General features: G+C 34.4%; 1 protein-coding gene and 1 pseudogene across 6 annotated transcripts in view; both read left to right on the top strand.

Moving 5' to 3' along the window:
• Positions 1 to 152: 152 nt before the first annotated feature.
• Positions 153 to 19,519, top strand: part of IKZF3 (IKAROS family zinc finger 3) — an 87,602-nt gene continuing 68,235 nt past the window's right edge. For all 6 annotated transcript variants that reach the window (XM_077779210.1, XM_077779214.1, XM_077779213.1 and 3 more), the window contains exon 1: positions 153 to 281. In XM_077779210.1, the coding sequence (XP_077635336.1) occupies positions 275 to 281 (7 nt within the window). In that variant the 5' untranslated portion in view covers positions 153 to 274. The remainder of the gene's footprint in view (positions 282 to 19,519) is intronic.
• Positions 405 to 9,426, top strand: LOC144244109 (ATP synthase subunit ATP5MPL, mitochondrial pseudogene; annotated as a pseudogene).

Consider the following 19,519-nt stretch of genomic DNA (forward strand, 5'->3'; position numbering starts at 1 on the left):
TTCTTAGACACTCTGGGACAATTTACTGATGCGCCATTTCCATCCTGAGTTCTCGGGTTTGACATTCAAAAAGGGGCTGGAGCTGCGGAACTTCGGGTGCTCCGCGGTGAACGTGCTTTAAAGCCGTCGCCAGCCAGCGCCGCTGNCGGGGACTCCCCGCGCCGGGAATCTCCCGCCAGCTGCGCGCTGTGTCCCGGCGACGGCAGGAGCACGTGGAGCGGCCGGGTAGCCAGAGCGGCAGCTCCAGCCCAGCCCAGCCCAGCCCGGTGGCGAGATGGAAGGTGAGCCTCCAGCCTGCTTCTTTTCTAAGGGGTCTTTGAAAAGATCGACCTGTGCATGCAGTAGAGAGGGTACCTTCTGAATCTCGGCTTTGCTTCTATTTATTTCTTTTGTCAAAAGTAAATATGAGGCGTTTCAGAGGGCAAAGCGTGTCAGTTCTTCTACATCTCTTATATTGCTCCCCCCAGCCCCCACCTAACTTTGGAAAGTGATAACTTCTCCGCAATTTTATGTCTTAGGGGTTGTCAGACATGAGGGCTCAACTCGAAGTCTGCAGAGGAAGAGTACTTATGGGGTGTCCCTGAAATTGGCAGCAAATTAGAATAATTGATACTTTTGGATGCTTTTTTTCTTCCATGGTCTCAGTGTCCATTGGATTCAGCCTAACTTGAGTGACTTATTTAGAATGAAAAGTGACAGTTTTCCTTCTTCTAAGAGTAAATGCTGTCATACGGGAAAGGTAAATTTTAAATTAGTTGGCATTTGTGGTTCCCTTGGAACTCGATCTTCTAATGACCCTTCTTCATCCAAAGCAAAAATCAGGCTCAATTAAAAAGTTTCATTTGAATTAATTTTGAAAGTCGTGAAACTATCCTCGTTTCTCAAAATTTTTTGTATATACTTACTTGGGATAACTGAAATTTTACTTCTGTAAACTTTTCAACAAGGGTTTGTAAAACCCTGAAAATGGAAGATACATTTCAAGTTGGGGAAGGTGCTGATATTTGGAAAACTAGAATTTGTGAGAAACGTATTCATTCTCTTAATAAATGATATACTGACACCTAATTAAAATATTAATTTGATAAATATTATGAACAACATGGATTTTTTCGTAATAATGAATCTTGATCTTTGGCAACTCTAGACCTAGAGAATATGAAGTTATTTAAATTTAATTAAATACTTTGGGATACAAGATACATGTGGTAGAACTTTTTTTTCTTCAAAATATAATTGAGTACAATATTGTGGTCCTGAATCCTCAGTTTGTACCTGGTTATGCTTACAATTTTTCTAACTATCGTGGCCCATATAAAATTTTTTTTTAAGCAGAATGTGAAACAATAAGTCAATGAACAGTATGTGTTTAGTATGCAGAGGACAACTTTTAGTAGCCATTATTAATAGTGCTTAAAGCATTCTCTTATGAAAAACTATGCTTTTAAAATTTTAAATTATTAGGGTTTAAAAATAACTCTTAAAATTGTGACCATGAATATTTTAAAAATGGTCTATGAAGTATAATTGTTAACATGTAAAGACTTTGTTGGCCAAGAACAGGAAAAAAATTAGGTCACTGTACACTATGAAAAAAGAATTTAAAAACCTCTCATGCTTTGATTATTATAAATGAATTGCTGAATTTATTTTTGTGAAGTTATAAATCAATATTCAACACTATGTTTTTCTTATTCCTAATCATTTCACTTTTCCAGGCTAACATGCAGAATAGAGTAAATCCATGGAAGCTAGAGTGTTTCCTTGTAAATGTTAATACTCTTGAATTCATTTATTTAACATGAAATAAATAAATAAATAAACAGCATAATTTGGGATAGTAATGACCTTAACAAAGACTTCTAGATAAGCCTGAATAAAGGCTCTCTGAATAAGACAGGAATGAAAACTTGTATAGAATTTGATTTAGAATGCACAAATTATGAATGAAAAGAGATGGAATATAGAATATAGGCAGTGATCAGCTATGAGTTTATATGTCTAGATTAAACTCCATAGAGATGGATGGTATATAGTATGCTTAATGCAAAAACTTAAAAGCAAAGAAAAGGTTAATGATGTGAATTTGGCTCTTCTAATATCAGGTCCTTGAGGACAGAGTATTTGATGCAGTAAAATATCTAGTTCATTATAGCCATCCAAGTTTGACTAATCTGGCCCATGTGTTTGATACTTAAAATATTTTTATATTATCTTGACATTTTGGTCTCAATATAAAGAGATTTGACCTGGAAAGTATACTTCTCATTTCTTGGCAGTATAAGAAAATAGAATATTTTATGGAATATATTTATTTTCTGCCTAATTTGATGGTCAAATTAACACGCTACAGTTTATTGTGAAATGTGAAGCTGTTTAGTTAGTCATTCCTTCAATATATAAAATCTTTTAAAATTCATTCATCAATAGGTGTTTATTGAGACTTTCTGTTATGAAGATGTCAGATGAAATAAGCTTTGAAATTGAAATTTTGTCATGTAAAAATGAAAAGTTAATGCATGGAATAAATCAGAAGCTTTAACTTTTTTCTTTTCTCATAATCTGTGATCCTAAATATTTTCTATCCAAAGACTCTTGAAGTTGCTAAGTTTTGTTATTTGTGTTGTAATAACAGTATCTTCTTCTTTCTGTTATGGTTGAGAAATGAGGTGGTTCACAAAAATGAATTTCATAGGTATTGGCATGTTTCTCATTTAATATAAAACCTTTCTATTTAAACAATATTGGATAGAGCTCTTTCTAAGTGTATTTATTACACAGCCCCCTGTCTTATAAACAAAGTACATAAGAAATCACTTTATCTTGGTAGCCCTGCGTCACTATTCTGACCATCAGGTAATGTTCTATAGTATATATTTATGGGAGGGTTGAACTTTGCAGAGCTGAATGCCCCTACTCTAAATATTCCAGGGTTATTGAACAGATTTTGTCTTCTTCTAGATGTCAGCTTCTGCTTCGTATCACATGGCTTTTGTGGAAGCCATTTTTCACTTCTAGGTCCCTTTCTATGCTTTGGATGGTTGAGTTTTATAGAGATATAGCCTCCAAATGGTGGAGTTTACTAGCCCTCCATTATAGCATATGAAGGATGAAATGGTAAAATTCAAAGGAACAAAAGTGACAGAAAGGTCACAGGATCCTGACAGAATATAATTTTAGAAAATTCCTGTTTATGCTTCCTATGATCCAATGTGCTATTTCACACTTCCATGTCTTCACTAAAATTTTCAGCCCATTCTTTACCTGGCTATGCCTACTCATCCTTCACTTCACAGGTGCTCTCCTTCTAATGACCTTCTCTGATGCCTTCTGGTGGTCTCCCTACTGGTCCCTCACCTCCCTTCACCTAGGATAAGGGCCTTTCCTTTCTGTGAACACTTCTGCCAATTGTATTTATGGATTTAAATGTTTCTAACCCCACTAGTCTTTAAGCTTCTAGAGGGCAGAGAGTATGTTTTATTTCTGTGTGCTCAGTGTCAGAAATAGTTTCTGGTTCATAAAAGACCCTCAGAGCTTGTTGGATTCTATTAAGAAAACAGTGCTGAAAAGTAATTTTTGTTAGGTTTATATAATGCTTTTTATTTAATTAATTTCTATGAGTAGGTGATTGGTGCTAGCAATTCTTTGATAGAACTCAGAAAAATTTTTAAGTAATTAAATGGTATAATAAAAAAAGCAGAGAAAACAAAAATGGTGGCGTTTTTTTGGTTTTGTTTATTTGTTTTTGGCTAAACAATCCCTAAAGCCAAGTCTTATCTATTAACTATACCTCAGCATAAGTCTATTAAAATATGGATCAAATTGGGGTGCCTGGGTGGTTCTGTTGGTTGGGTGGCCGGCTCTGGCTCAGGTCATGATCTCGCGGTTTGTGGGTTCGAGCCCCGCATCGGGCTCTGTGCTGACAGCTCAGAGCCTGGAGCCTGCTTTGGATTCTGTAATTCCCTCTCTCTCTGCCCCTCCCCTGCTCAAGCTCTGTCTCTCTCTGTCTCAAAATTAAAATAAACATTAAAAAAAGAGTCTGATTTAAAAAAATATGGATCAAATATGAGCAGAAATTTGCTTTCTCAATCAGTAAGATAGAGATGATACTGTAAAATTAGCGTACAACTTTCCAGTAATACCTTTTTAATACATTATTATAAACTTGTTAATATATTAACTGTATATACTCATTTATTTAGAACTAAAATGTTAGTCATAGATCTTTTACCAGACATCCAATGTTAATTGGCTTCTGACTCAAGCTGTGGTTCTCTAGACCAAGTAGAAGAAATGAGTGATTAATACAGAAACTTGCCTGTAGTAGGTGCTCAATAAATGATGTTTTCATGCTAAGTGTTCATTAATTATTGTGAAAAGAGATCCTAAACATCACAAGGACATAGAGTGCATTCTGCTATTTAGCTTTTTAAAAATATAACTCTTCATTTGCTGGTATATTTATAATAATTAAATACCATAAGGCCTTTTGAATCACTAAAAAAAGATGAAATAATGAAACAATAATTATATTTCTATTATATGTATATTATTTGAAATGTAAGCTACATATAACTATTAGTTATTATTACTATATAATCTGTCAAAATATTTTAATCTCCAGTGATTATGGATAATTTTTCAGCCTTAATTGAAATCTGCTTTCTGCATCCAAAATTATAGTTCTTAGAGTCCAAAGTGTTGTAGAGTAAGTCGAAATAATTTGGAATTGGTACCATATTATATTGGATATGTGTTTCATCTAAGAGACATAAAAAAGTTTAATAAAGGACATGAAACAGAATAAAATGTATTTATGGAACAATACTCTTCACTCGTCAAAAATTCAAAATCCACTTACCTCCTGATTTTTTGGAAATGGCAGCATATTACAAATTGTATTTGTTAATGTATGTTCTTAGAGATGAAATTATTGGTACATCAGATTATCTGTGGGTTTATAAAGGAAACTTTTTTAAAATAAAGGAAATTGAAAATAAAGGAAAATTTCAGTAGTATCACTGATGAAACAATACAAAGTTACATTTTTTAATTATAACTCTTAATTATCTAAAGATTACTTACCTAGATTTCTTGCTTATTTTGGTTGTTAACAGTCTGTAGCCCTTCCTAGACTGTCAGGTTCCAAAGCATAGCATTTTTTTTTAATCATCAGCCCATTCCTCAGTACATAGTACAACTACAGTCACATTTATTGAATAAATTAATGAATGAATTGCCTGTGTGTTTGGTCATTTGATTATTTGTTCAGCTTTTAGGGCAAAGAGAGTAAGGAAAATAGTGACATTGAAACTAGTTAATTATGCTGGCTAATTTGTCAGAGCTGCGGTGCTGTGAAAGATTTGGTAGAAGAGTCTGGAATGTTGGCTAAATCTAACAATATGAATAGTACCACCTTTTTCTAATCCAGTATTGACCCTACTCTGGGCAAAATAATATAGTGCTCTCTAACTTTTGGATTTGTTTAAGATTTTTGCAGCATTCTTTATGTCAGTGAAGCACTGCACTTTCCACGATAAACCATTTCTTAACAACAAATGTTTTGATTCTTAAAGTTGGCAATAATATATTTTACTTAATTTGAGTTCTCTAACACAACACTCTCAGTTTGCTTGCAAAGTGAAATCTATTTGAGAGACTATTAAGTTATCAGAATATTTGGCACATCAGAAGAATTTCCTGTAATAGTCATATAGGCTGTGGATATGAAAAAAAGATCATGCTCACAAACCTACAAATACTTTTTTATAGATGTGGAATTACATCATAGTTAATGTACAATAATAGCTCCAATCTGAAAATTCAAAGTAACTAATATTTATAATATTTAACAACTAATCATTTTTGCTATCATCTACCTTTATCTGTAATCAGGAAATCACTTGCTAATACTCATTAATAGTTGATTTTATGCTTGCATACAGTATCACGTTATGTGCATCAGAGGCTAACTTAAATTTCACTTGACTTTCATGAATATTACTTACCAAATTTTAAATGTGTTGAAGAGTATCAGTGTATAAATTTATACTCTGACCTCAAAATAAAGCTTTTTTTTTTTTTTACCAACTCTTTGAAACTCTTTGAAATATTAACATTTCATAAATGTGACGAGTAAGATTATGGTTCTGCACTCTTGTTTTTGTTACTGTGCATATTTGCTCATATAAAATTATTTAAGAACATCATTAACTCTTCTATTCCCTGTGTTTAAGTGCCTATGAAGGCTCAGGTTAAGGTTCTTGGGACATGCTTTTGTTACAGTGTAGTAACCAACTTCTCAATAACAAGAACATGTAGCGCGCGGTACATCATGATTATATATTATAAAATTTTAAGATACTTATTGTAACGTTTTGGGTACTTCTTGTCTTATTTTATGTTCAGAGTTAAAGAATGTGAATAATTGTTAGATATTTTGCATGATTCAACTTTGAAACAAAAATAGTTTAAAAATTATTCTGAAATACGGGTGCCTGAGTGGTTCAGTCAGTTAATCATTTGACCCTTGATCTCAACTCTAGTCTTGATCTCAGGGTCATGAATTCAAGCCCTGTGCAGGGCTCTCTGCTGGGTGTGAAGCCTACTAAACAAACAAACAAACAAACAAACAAACAAACTCTCCTGAAATAATGTGAAACACTTGCAAGTGGTAACAGTTTTTATATATATGCATCTTCATTTTTCTCATATTGGCAAATAAGACAAAATATAGACTAACGTATGTGTTGATGCTGATATAAAGCTGTTTCATCCATATCTATAGATTTTTAGTTTTTGTTTATTAAAATAGCCTATTGTTCTCATTGTTTGACCTTTCAGTTATTATTACATATTTGAACTTATTATATTGTATACTACTAAGATACTCCTTTATGTGCTTTATGTGTGGTAATCTCTGTAAGATTTCATTTAAAAATGAAGTATCTCTTTAAAAATAAAGCTTAAAAACTACTGGGATAGAAACAGATGCTTTTTAACTAAGTAGTCTCTGGAAGCCAGTATTGTCTAAGATTCAGTAAGTTCTGTAAAATTGTGATTGTTAGAAATTAACCCCTTTTCCCTTTGGGTCTACAACTTCCTTTGTTAAGGCTACGACTCATTTTGGTACTGTAGATGTTATGTCATACCATTCAAACCTTGAAAAATAGCTGGCCCATTGGCCTGCATGACATATTTGTCTAAAGCAGTTGTGTGCCGGTGGATTCAAAGGAATCAAGTGAGAGAAATTATTCGTAACTGGTATAAACCAGTGATTTGCTACCTCTCTTGGTTTGAAAATCATTTCAGCAGGACAAAAGACTTTATGGACCGTTCTAACCAACACACTTCTGCTTGCCACTATAAAAACAAAATTCAGTGGGTGAACGAATTAGGATGAGTCATTATTTTAACATTTTTCATGCATTGTAGAAATAAGATAGTGAGCTTGTCTGGTAAACAATAATTCAGTGTAAGATAGACGCTTGACATTTGTGAATGTAACCCGCTATTTTGATTCTTTGTGAGTGATCCTGAAGGAATATAATAATACGTGGAAATTTGTAAATGTTATGGCTTTTGTAAAGGTTTAAATAGGATAATGTATATAAAAGTCCTACCTCAAATTTAAATTAGTAGGACTGAGAGACCAGAGTACACAAGTTATATAGTTTCTATGTTATCCTAGCCAACAGCCTCAATGCACATCTCGATAAAAGAAATTTGGAGATTCTCAAAGGACTCCACAGTTTTCCATTGCAGACGTCAGTGACCTAATGTAGTCCTATTTGCCCCAAACCTAAGCAAACCTGGAGAATTTTTACAGGTAATCTAATTTAAGGATGGAGACATACTCTCTATAATGGGACAAATAATGATTTTAAAAGTGATATTAAGAATTAATGTAATGCTTTTAGATCTTGTAGCTAGTACTCTCTACAATGACACTGATGATTATATGATGACTCCTTGAGATAGTCCATGGTCATGCTCACAGTTAAATAAGAATTTGGATGAGACACAAAAACAGGACACAATTTGTTTTTATCAACAGAATACCCTTGTGTACAAAAATCTTATGTGGGACAGATGCAAGTGTGATGTTTCAGTTAAGAGGAGGGAGAAGGCAAGAGACTACTGCTAGGCCTACCTAGTTGCTGGCCCTTTCCTTCTCCTGACACAGATGGGCACCTGTGGCAGCCCTCTGGAACCCTGGAGTTCCATAGAACACATTTTGAAAACTATCCATTCAGACTGTTACATTTTTTTCTTCTTCTGGTAACCCTGTATTTAGACTTACCTCCTTCAATCCATTTTGAGGATTGCTGCCAGAATGATCTTCCTAAAATATCAAGTCACTCTCCTACTGAAAAACCATTTTAAGGATTTCTTAGTAAAACATTTAAGATAATCCACAATGTAGCTTCAATATACCTTGCCAGAGGTAACCTTGTCCTCTAATGTTATTCTGGACTGCTTAGTATTCCCTGAACATGCGTTACTTTTCCTAACTCCCCATTTTTCTAATGCTATTCAAACTCAACAAGCCCAAAAATTGACTCATTGTCTGTCTCTCCAACCCAAAACAACTTCTTCTGATTTCCCAACACTGTTAATAGCTCCACAGTCCCATTGAAATCCTCATTCATCCATTATGTTCTATCACAAATGCCATTCCTTTTAGGAAGCCATCCTTCATTCCAGGGTGGAACTTATTCCTTTTTCTGGAATTTAGTAATGTTTTATGTTTAATGACTGCCAGAACCTAACTCCATTTTATGTATAAACATAAAGTATTTTTGCATGGTTTTAATACAGCTTAAATCACCTAGCAATGCAACTACTATACTATATACTATGTATAAATGAAGAGAAGATAATTCTTTGTTGAGAGCCAAGACTCTTGCCATTATTGATGCAACCTATATCCTTCTGCATTTTTAGCTCTTACATTTATGGTGACTCGACAAATATATCTGACTACCATATTATTAGGTTTTCTAGAATGATTGTGCTGGTATATTTACATATTGAAAGACAAATTATTTTATTATCATTTTTTAACCTTTATATGGCAAGTGGGGCTTTGTTAAAAAACACTTACATGTATGGATAGGTTATATTTAATTCATGATGATAAAAGAGGTATTATAAAATGTTTTTTCTAAAAGGGAACACTTCTTTCTGAGTCATTGGCTGTGTGTGTCATGGTGCCCTGAGCTGGGGGGTCTTGCACCAAGATGCTTCAAAGCCTTTTTAAAAACTATTTGGGTCGCCATGAAGCCCTACTATACCTAAGTTTACCAGGAGAATTGGGTAGGAATGGGGTTGATGGACTTCATCTTTTATAAAATCAGGAGTGATGATAGAAGAAATAAAGCTTTGAAAACTTTGAGTCCTGCACCTGCTCATGGTCATCATTAACCAGCTTTGCTTGGAGTACACATCAGATGGAACATCAATCTGTTTGTAAATCTCAGTAAGTTCTGTGCTCTGTTAGATGGAAACATGAAACATTGCTGTACATTTGTAGATGTGTTGTTTCCTTTGTGGCACAAATATATATAACACTGAGGTGCAAAAACTGAAAAATGAAAAATAAAAATAAAAGGAAGACACTTGGCCTTGATAGATAATAAAACCTCTCTAAGTTTACTGTGCTACAAGAGAACAGCCACAGCCTAAATAAGATGATGTTTATGAAAATCATCTTGCATAGTACTAGACACAAAGTTGAGGTCTAGCAAATGTTTATTTTAGTTCATAAATCATTTACACGGATCCTTTAGACCCTTGCTAATCTAAATCTAATCCGTGAACCAGTGTCAGTAACATCTGGCAATTGTTACAAATGCAGATTCTTAGGCCAGACTTGCTGAATTAAAATCTGCATTTTAACAAGGTTCCTAGGGAATTTTTGTGCACGTGGAAATCTTACAAGCCTTGCTCACCATTTGAAGTGTCAGTGTAGCTTATCCTCCCTCTCATAGCAAATGTTTGATTAGTAATGGATCATCTTTATGTATGTATTTAGAATATATATTTTATTTAAATGCTGATTTTTATTTTTTTATTTTATTTTATTTTTTTGATTTTTATTTTTTAAAACTTTTTTTTACTGTTTATTTTATTTTTGGGAGAGAGAGGGAGCAAGTGAAGGAGGGGCAAGAAAGGAAGACAGAAGATCTGAAGTAGGCTCTGTGGTTACAGCAGCAAGCCTGATGTGGGGCTCAAACTCATGAACATGAGATCATGACATGAGCTGAAGTTAGACACTTAACCGACTGAGCTACCCTGGCACCCCTTAAATGCTGATTTTAAAAGATAGTTGAACAATGAAAGCTTTATAACATTTATTTTTTACTTATCTTGTCATACATTTGTAACACAACCTAATCCAAAAATCAGGAACCTTCATTTTCTTCATTTTAAAAATATTTATTGAGGAGTGCCTGGGTGGCTCAGTCAGTTAAGTATCCAACTTCGGCTCAGGTCATGATTTCACTGTTCATGGGTTCGAGCGCCACGTCAGGCTCTGTGCTGACAGCTCGGAGCCTGGGGCCTGCTTCAGATTCTGTGTCTTCCTTGCTCTTTGCCCCTCCTTGGCTTTCTCTCTCTCTCTCTCTCTCAAATAAATAAACATTAAAAAAAATTCAAATTTATTGAATGCCTATTATGTGCCATGTATGCAAAATATTGGCAATACAGTGGTAAACAAAACAGGCAAAGCTTTTGCCGCAACTGAATTTACAGTCAGGTAAGGAAGACAGCACCTCCCGCCCATCCCCAACAAGGAGGTAACAAATGAAATAATTAAATACTTACATGAAGGAAATAAAAAGAGTGCTAATATGGAGATTAATGGTGAGGGACAGAGTTGGTAAACCTCTCCTCATTTTTGGTTAGAGGTAGAGATATGATCATCTTCAGCACATAGACAATATTTAATGCCATGAGAATGAATGGGATCACGTAAAGAGAGAATGTATTGTAAGAAGTGGGCTCAGAATTGAGCCCTGAGAAACATCTAATTTAAGTGGTCAGGTAGAGGAGGGAGAGCCAGCAAAAGAGAAAGAGCAGCCAGCAAGAAGACAGGAGGAAAACCAGCAGAGTGTGGTGTAACGGAATTCAAGAGACAGGAGTGTTTCATGAAGGAGTAGATGGTCAGCTATGTTGAATGTTGCGGAAAAATCAAGTAAAGTGAGGACAAAAAGTGTGAGTTGGTTTTGGCGATGTAAAACTTGCTAAATGACCTTAACAAAAAGTGGTTTTTGTGCAGTGGTGGGGATGGATACAAAATTGAAGTGGTTAAAGGAGGGATGGGAACAGAGGAAGTAGAAACATTGATACAGACCATTTTCCCCAGAAGTTTAGCTAGGAGGTGAAGCAGAGAAATAAGTGGGGATGTTGCTGGATAGAAATGTGGATCAAGAGATTATGTTTGTTTGTTTCTGTTTACCAAAGACTAATGATACTTAAACCATCTGTAGCTTAAGTTTATGTGTGTGTATATATATAAAACTCAAGCACCAAAATTGAAACAAATCTTGAAATCTCAATTCTCAGGAAAGTTTGATTGGAGTATTAGCTATCACTGAAAATATCTTTATATATACATGACATATAATATGTAAATACATTTCCTCACCGTGAGAATTTTTAAGATATATTCTGCCCTTTAGTGGGTGGTTGGTATAGATATACTCTGTACTCTGTAGAAGAATCATGAGAAACCCTTGAAATTCACTTTTTTTCAAAAGTGGGAAGATAGTACTATAATTGCATTGCTAAGGTTTGCGATTTTAGATATTTGAAAGTGCTTGAGTGTTCTATAGATTTTTTTAAATTAAGGAATAAAAGAATAAATATTAAGGACTAACTTATGCAGTAAAGTGCACATGTCTTATATTGCTCGATTAGTTTTTACCTATATACACACCTTCCTGATCAAGATATGGAACATTTGCATCACCCTAAAGTTTCCCTTCCTCTCATTTATAATTGGTATCCCCACTTTGCCCAATTAAAACATTGATACTTCTATCGTCATAGTTCAATTTTCCTGTTCTTGATTTCCATGTAAATGGAATCATACGGTACGTGTTTTTTTGATGTCTGGCTTTTTTTGCTCAACATACTTTTTGAGATCCACTCACATTATTACATTTATTAGTAGTTTATTTTCTTTTATTATTAAAAGGTATGAATATACCACAATTTGCTCATTCTACTCTTAATGGACATTTGATTGTTTCGAGCGCTTCTCTATATTGTGAACATTCATATGCATGTCTTTTGGTAGACATAAACATTTATTTCTCTTGGATATAGATCTATGGCTAACATTTCTGGGTCATAGATTAGGTGTATATTTAGCTTCGATACATACTGACAAATAATTTCCAAAGTGGTTGGACCAGTTTACCATCCCACTAGCAAATTTGGAGAGTTCTAGTTGTTTTACATCTTGCCAACACTTGTTATTATCAGTTGGTATTTTTAATTTTAGCCATTCTGGTGGGTGTGTAGTGGTATTTCATTGTGTTTTAATTTGCATTTTTCTGATGAAAAATGATATTGAATACCTTTTCGTATGTTTATTGGCCATTTGGATATCCTCGTTCCTGAAGTTTCGTTAAGTCGTCTGTATATTTTTGTAAGTTGGGTTGTTTGTATTTTTTCTGATCGATTTTGTAGGCATTTAAAAATATTTTAGGGTCACTTGGGTGGATGTCCGTTAGGCGTCTAGGTCTTGATTTCGGCTTAGGTCGTCATTTTATGCTTTGTGAGATCAAGCCCCACATCAGGCTCTATGCTGATAGTGCAGAGCCTTCTTGGGATTCTCTGTCTCCCTCTCTGTCTCTCTCTCAAAAATAAGTAAATAAAAATTAAAAAATATTTTAGACAGGGCATCTGGGTGGTTTAGTTGGTTAAACACCCGACTTTGACTCAGGTCGTGATCTTAACTGCTTGTGAGTTCGAGCCCTGCATTGGGCTCTGTGCTGACAGCTCAGAGCCTGGAGCCTTCTTTGGATTCTGTGTCTCCCTCTCTCTCTGACTATCCCCTGCTTGCACTCTGTCTCTCTCTCTCAAAAACAAACATTTAAAAATTAAATAAAAAATTAAATAAAGATATTTTAGAAACATGTACTTTGTCAGATATGGATTGCAAATTTTTTTCTCCCAGTTTGTAACTTGCTTATTTTCTTAATCTATTTGATAAATAGATTTCTTAACTTTAATTAAGACTAATATAATTTAATTTTTTTTGGTGGGGGGGATTGAGTGCATCTTACAACCTGTTTAGAATTCTTTGTCTACTCTAAAAATATTCTCCTTCATTTTTCTCTAGAAATTTGACTGTTTTAGCTTTCACATCTTGGTTTGTTACCTACTTCAAATGAATGATTCTGGCTTTTTTTCAATTTTTTTATTTAAATTCTAGTTAGTTGGCATATAGTGTAATATTGGTTTCAGGAGTAGAATTTAGTGATTCATCACTTACATATAACATCCAGTGCTCACCATAACAAGTGCCCTCCTTAATACTCATCATCCATCTAGTCCGTCCCCCATCTACCTCCCTCTATCACCCCTTAGTTTGTTCTCTGTCATTAAGAGTCTCTCATGGCTTGCTTTCCTCTCTCGCTCTCTTTTTTCCCCCTTCCCACATGTTCATCTATTTTGTTGATTCTGTTTTTGGCCCCAATTATTTTATAACAGAAACTAAACATTTTGCAATTAAAATGAAAATCGTACTTGGAGAATGTTGGATTCAATCATTTTAACACAAATATTAAAAAAGTTTTTAGTGTTTACTTATTTTTGAGAGAGAGAGAGAGAGAGAAAGAGCTTGAGCAGGGAAAGGGCGAGAGAGATGGAGACACGGAATCCGAAGCAGGCTCCAGCTCTGAGCCGTCAGCACAGAGCCTGACACGGCTTGAACTCATAAGATCAAGTCTGACACAGGGCTTGATCATGACCTGAGCTGAAGTCAAACATTTAACTGATTGAGCCACCCAAGCGCCCCTAAAACATTTTTTTTTAAGTAGCAGTGACATGAAGTGACCATTCTTCCTTTTCTCTCTATATGTTCATTTGGTGGCATGTGATATCGGTGGCAAACTTAATATGTATTTATTTTTCTACAACTTTAGAGTAATTGACTTTTCAAGGAAAATAACACTAGATATTGAATTTGTTACTTTAGACCTATAGTCAACAGTCTATAATTTCCTCATTAGACATTTTTAATCTAGGGGGGGAAATAGGATATTTTATTAAAAAAGAATAAGATAGGAAAAAATGGAATGGTGATGTTGGCTGTATTTGATCTGGTGTCCTTACAGAAGTAATCTTGATATTTCTTAACCTTTACCTTAGTCCACGGTAGAAGGAAAGGAAGTATTTCATGATTAGAGGAATTAATCTCATTTTATATCTTCCCTTCCCCTCAATCATAGTCAAACGAAGTGTTTGAAATTATTGGGTTTGAAGTCTTTTCTAGTTTTGGCCTTCTAAAATCTGTAATCTATATAGGAAATCACTTTAAAACATTATTTAAATTTTTTGAAGCAAAGGGAAAATTCAAGACATGAATCCTGCTTCTCTTCTTAACGTGTCACTCACATTGTACCCTTAGATGATTACATGACTATATTTTTTGTCTTTCTTTGTGTCTTGAATTTTGTCTAGGTGAATAATAAATGCCATTGCACCTATTTGACTTCCAGAAATACTATGAGATGATATGAAATCTTCATTTGCACTACTGGGCTAAGTGGTTGATGTCACATTTTTGGAGAACTACAAGCAAACAAAACCAGGCTCAGAAGAAAGCTCTCAGCATGGTTATGAATTGAGTGTTAGCATCTGAGTGATAACTTATCCTGTATGTTTCCAGAGAGCTGAACTTGGACCTGAAATGTACATTTCAGGAAATTTGAGTTCAACTATATTTAAGAAGGAACTTTTTTAACCATTAGAGCTTTTCTGAAATGGCAAGAAATAACATTCTATATTATTGGAAGTGTCTAAGCAGAGGCTGTGCAACCCAAATAGGGGGATATTGGAGGAAATTCAGGTAGCAGGTGGCCAAGGAAGGAGAGGAAGATAGCTAAGATATCCACTCTAATTCTTATGTTCTAATTTCATTAGATTATAAGGATCATTTTTCATTAAACAGAACTATTCTTGGGGATCCTGGGTGGCTCAGTCAGTTAGGCATCCAACTCCTGATTTCAACTCAGGTCATGATCTCACAGGTTTCGTGAGATCAAGCCCCCCATTGGGCTCCATACTGAGCACAGGAGGGTTCTCTCTCCCTCTCTCTTTGCCTCTCCCTCCTCAGCCACGTGCTCATGCTCTCTCTCTCTCTTCCTCTCAGAAATAAATAAATAAACTAAAAAAAACCAAAAACAAACAAAAAAAAAACATTCCTGTGATGGTAAGATTCCAGGAATGATTGTACCTGGTAGTATTAAGAGAACTGGAGAAAGACCTTTCAGAAATAGTAGCTCACATTTCTGTTGCCACATTTATTGTACTGTTAATGTTGCTATTGTTGAACACATTTTTGTAGTCAATGACTCAATTTCCCAAGCTTTTATTTTTTTATTTTTTTTATGAATAGTTTATTGTCAAGTTGGTTTCCATATNTTCTAGTGTTTTTGAGAAACCTCCACACTGTTTTCCAGAGGGGCTACACCAGTTTACATTTCCATCAATTTCCCAAGCTTTTAGTAAAAAAAGTAAAAGTGGACATTTTAGAGAAGAGAAAGTGTGTGTGTGTGTGTGTGTGTGCGTATGTGTGTGTGTGTGTGTGTTTAAAGAGGTATTGGGATAGGGGAGTCAGTTTACCGTTATGAAGATAACAAGGAGTGTCAACACTCAGACACAGTTTTCTGGCAGCTGTCAGGGACCAGTGCTACAGGCAGCTGGCAAAGTTGGTACAGGATTCTTTCTAAGATTTGACATTTTTCTCTCCTTTAGAACCTATACTTTCTACCAGGAAAACAGACCAGTGAATAGAAATCTGATCTCTGAAACTAAGAATAGAATTTTGTTAGCTGTATTCTTCACTGAATGACAGTTACTTAATAGTATTAAAATAAAGGCAATTTTACAACCACTTGAGTTAAAAATATGGTTACAAATTCTGTTGCTAATGCAAATATTTGGTTTTGTTCATAGATAACTTATTTTAGAGCTAAGAGGTAAAAACCTTCACATGTGAACTTTGATGAAATCTCAATTAACCAGACTACTGCCATTTCCAAATTTAAATTTTATTTGTCATCCATGCCCTTTCATTTAGCAGTGTATAAAACACTAGAATCTCTGAGAAAAATCTTAGTACATTTTTTTGAATGTTTATTTATTTTTGAAGGAGAAAAAGAGACAGAGCATGAGCAGGGGAGGAGCAGAGAGACACAGAATCCATATTGGGCTCCAGGCTCTGAGCTGTCAGCACAGAGCCCAATGTGAGGCTCGAACTCACAAACTGTGAGATCATGACCTGAGCCAAAGTCAGACACTTAACCAACTGAGCCACCCAGGCACCCTGAAAAATCTTAGTATTTAACAAAAATTCTAACTAGTATAATTCTTTTAAATGTTTCAGCTTTACCAATGAAAAGAGAATCTGAAGGAGTAAAAACAAATTGGAAATTGTCATCTCTTAGTAAACATGATGAAGGCTTGTTTTCAATACTGGTAGAAAACAATTTGAGATTGCTAGTAAAGCTTTGAAACTCTGGAGTACTTGGAAAGCTACAGAAGAAATAACCTTTAATTTTCTAGTTGAATTCATTTGTCAGCTATCTCAGTAATAAAATAGATATAATTTTTATAAGATTTGTTATTTAAGGGTAAAGGGAAAACACTAATGATTTAATTAAAACATATCAGGAGATTGGTTATTTAGTTGTGGCAAGGGCAGATGATATGAAAAGAGTGTTTGCTAGGGTTTTCTGCTAGATTATAATTTTGGCTTATTTAAATGAGATAAGAAAAATGATTTTATCAAATGATACCAAAAAATCCTAATGGTAATATGATGCTAAGCATATATTGGTACACATACATGTGAGTATACTTTAAATTATTTTATTTGGATGTTTGGCATCATGTGGTGTTTTATTTTTGTTTGGGTTTTTTTACCCTCCAAAAAAGTCACATTAATGTTTCAGTCAGTATGAAAGGTGGTGTCTAGATGCTTTATATCTTTGATTACTGCATTAATGGAAACCACAACTTTTTCATGAAATTCCAATTGTAGGAATTTTGGAAATATTGATAGAAGATTGTCATTGTTAAATTGTTTCCTGATATAATATCTTTAATTTTTCTTGGTATTTATTTTTTATATGTGGTTTGATTTACTTCTTTTTTCCTGATCCAGAGTCTTAATGTCTGTTTTAAAGAAATAGCTTTGCAGCGGTATCCCAAGCAGCAGCAAGGTAGTCTAAAATCTACAGGAGTGCCATTCAGTAGAACTTTCTGTGATGATGGAAATGTTCCTTATCTATGCTGTCCAATATAGTAACCACTAGCCGCATGTTCTGTTGAGTACTTGAAGCTGTTGAGAAACTAAATTTTTAATTTTAATTAACTTACATTTAAAGTTAAATCACCACATGTGGTTGGTGGCTACTATATTGGATGTTACAGTATTAGTATTAGTAATAAATCTAGAGCATGGCTTGGTAAACTTTTTCTGTAAATGACAAGTCAGTGACTTTTGTAGGCTTTGTGAGTCATATAGTCTCTGTTGCAACTGTTCAGCTATGTACTCCATTGGAGTACAGAAGCAGCCATAGATAACACGTAAATGAATGAATTTGGCTGTGTTCCAATAAAACTTTATTTTTGGATACTGAAATGTGAATTTCATATAACTTTCCAGAGGCATGAAACAGTATTCTGATGGTTTTATCCATTTAAAAAATGTAAAAACCATTCTTATTTCCCATGCCATACAAAAACAAGTATAGTTTGTAGAACCTTGATCTAGAGTGTCCATAAGGATCAATGATAGAGATGTAAATATTCATGTGTTCATTCAATAAATTTTTATTGAATGCCCATCATGATTGGGCACTATTTGGGGACCTGAAGATACAGCAAAATAGCAATAAAAAAATATAGACAGCATCACTGTTGTCATGGAGCTTACATTCAGGTAGAGGGAGATAGGTTAAAAAAAAACAACAAATATATGTGTATATATGTCAGGGAGTCATGAAGAAAAATAAGACAGGTTAAGAGAAAAGAATGTGACAATGGAAGCTGACCTTTTTTTAAAATTTTTAATTACTTTTAAAATTTTAATAGAGTTAACACAGTGTTATATTAGTTTCAGGTGTATAATATAGTGATCCAACAATTCTATACATTACTTAGTGTTCATCATGATAAATGTACTCTTAATCCTCATCATCAGTTTTACGCATCCCTCCCACCCACAGAGGATGACATTTTTATATAGGATAGTTAGGTAAATCTTCTTTGGTTAGGTGACTTTTGAGCACACATTTGAATGAAGAGAGGAAACTGGCCACATGGTGATCTGGGGTAAGAGCATTCTGGTCAGAAGGAAAGGTAAATACGAAGGTCTTGAGACAGGATTATGATTTACCTAGTCAAGTAAAAAGAGATGTAGAAAATGAGACTTATACTTAAAATTAACACTCTGGGATTCTTCCATCATCTGCACCAGTTATGGTAAACATCATTACAGGAAACTATATTTCAAAAGCAATATAGGGACCCTTCATTCTTAACTTTCTAGAGCATTCTTCCATCCAAGTACTAACCAGGCCTGACCCTGCTTGGCTTCCGAGATCAGATGAGATCGGGCGCGTTCAGGGTGGTATGGCCGTAGACCTAACTTTCTAGAGCATTCTTTTGGAAAATATTGTAATGCTATGTTGATTGCCACCATATTAAAAAGATGCCAGTAATTTAACATTATTGTAATTAGTAATTAAAAATATATTTCAAATAGAAAAATTTTGAAGGGTTTTTTTTGGACTGAAGTGTAAAGATATTACAAAATGATCCATTAAAAACTGAAAAGTTTTTCTATACTTAGAAATATTTAACAGATCTTCAGTTGGAAATTCTTTCACTATCTACTCCTACCGGGCTTCATGATTTTAGAAGGACCTTTAATTTCAGGTGGAAAAAATGTACTTCAATCTCTTCTGTCCTGTGTTTTGAATAGATTTTAGTACCCAGAAGAATATCCATGTAGCCTGATTATAGACGGTTTTAATGTTTCCTTTAAGTTCTGAATGCTAAGGTAGTCAGAATCTCCTTTTTTCTCTTAGAAACTGTACTCAGTTGTTTCTGGTGTTATTTACAGCACACAAAGGCCACTTGAAAAAAATATTGAGAGCTATTTAAATGTCATTGTCAGGGGATTTAAAAGGTTCAGGGGGCTGGGACCTTTTTCCTTTAGGTCACCAAATCAAAAGCTGTCTTGCTCTGTAGTAACTAAAGAATATTTTCACAT

The sequence above is a fragment of the Crocuta crocuta genome, unplaced genomic scaffold (genome assembly GCF_008692635.1).
Source record: "Crocuta crocuta isolate KB4526 unplaced genomic scaffold, BGI_CrCroc_1.0 scaffold68, whole genome shotgun sequence".
NCBI classification, from domain to species: Eukaryota; Metazoa; Chordata; class Mammalia; order Carnivora; family Hyaenidae; genus Crocuta; species Crocuta crocuta.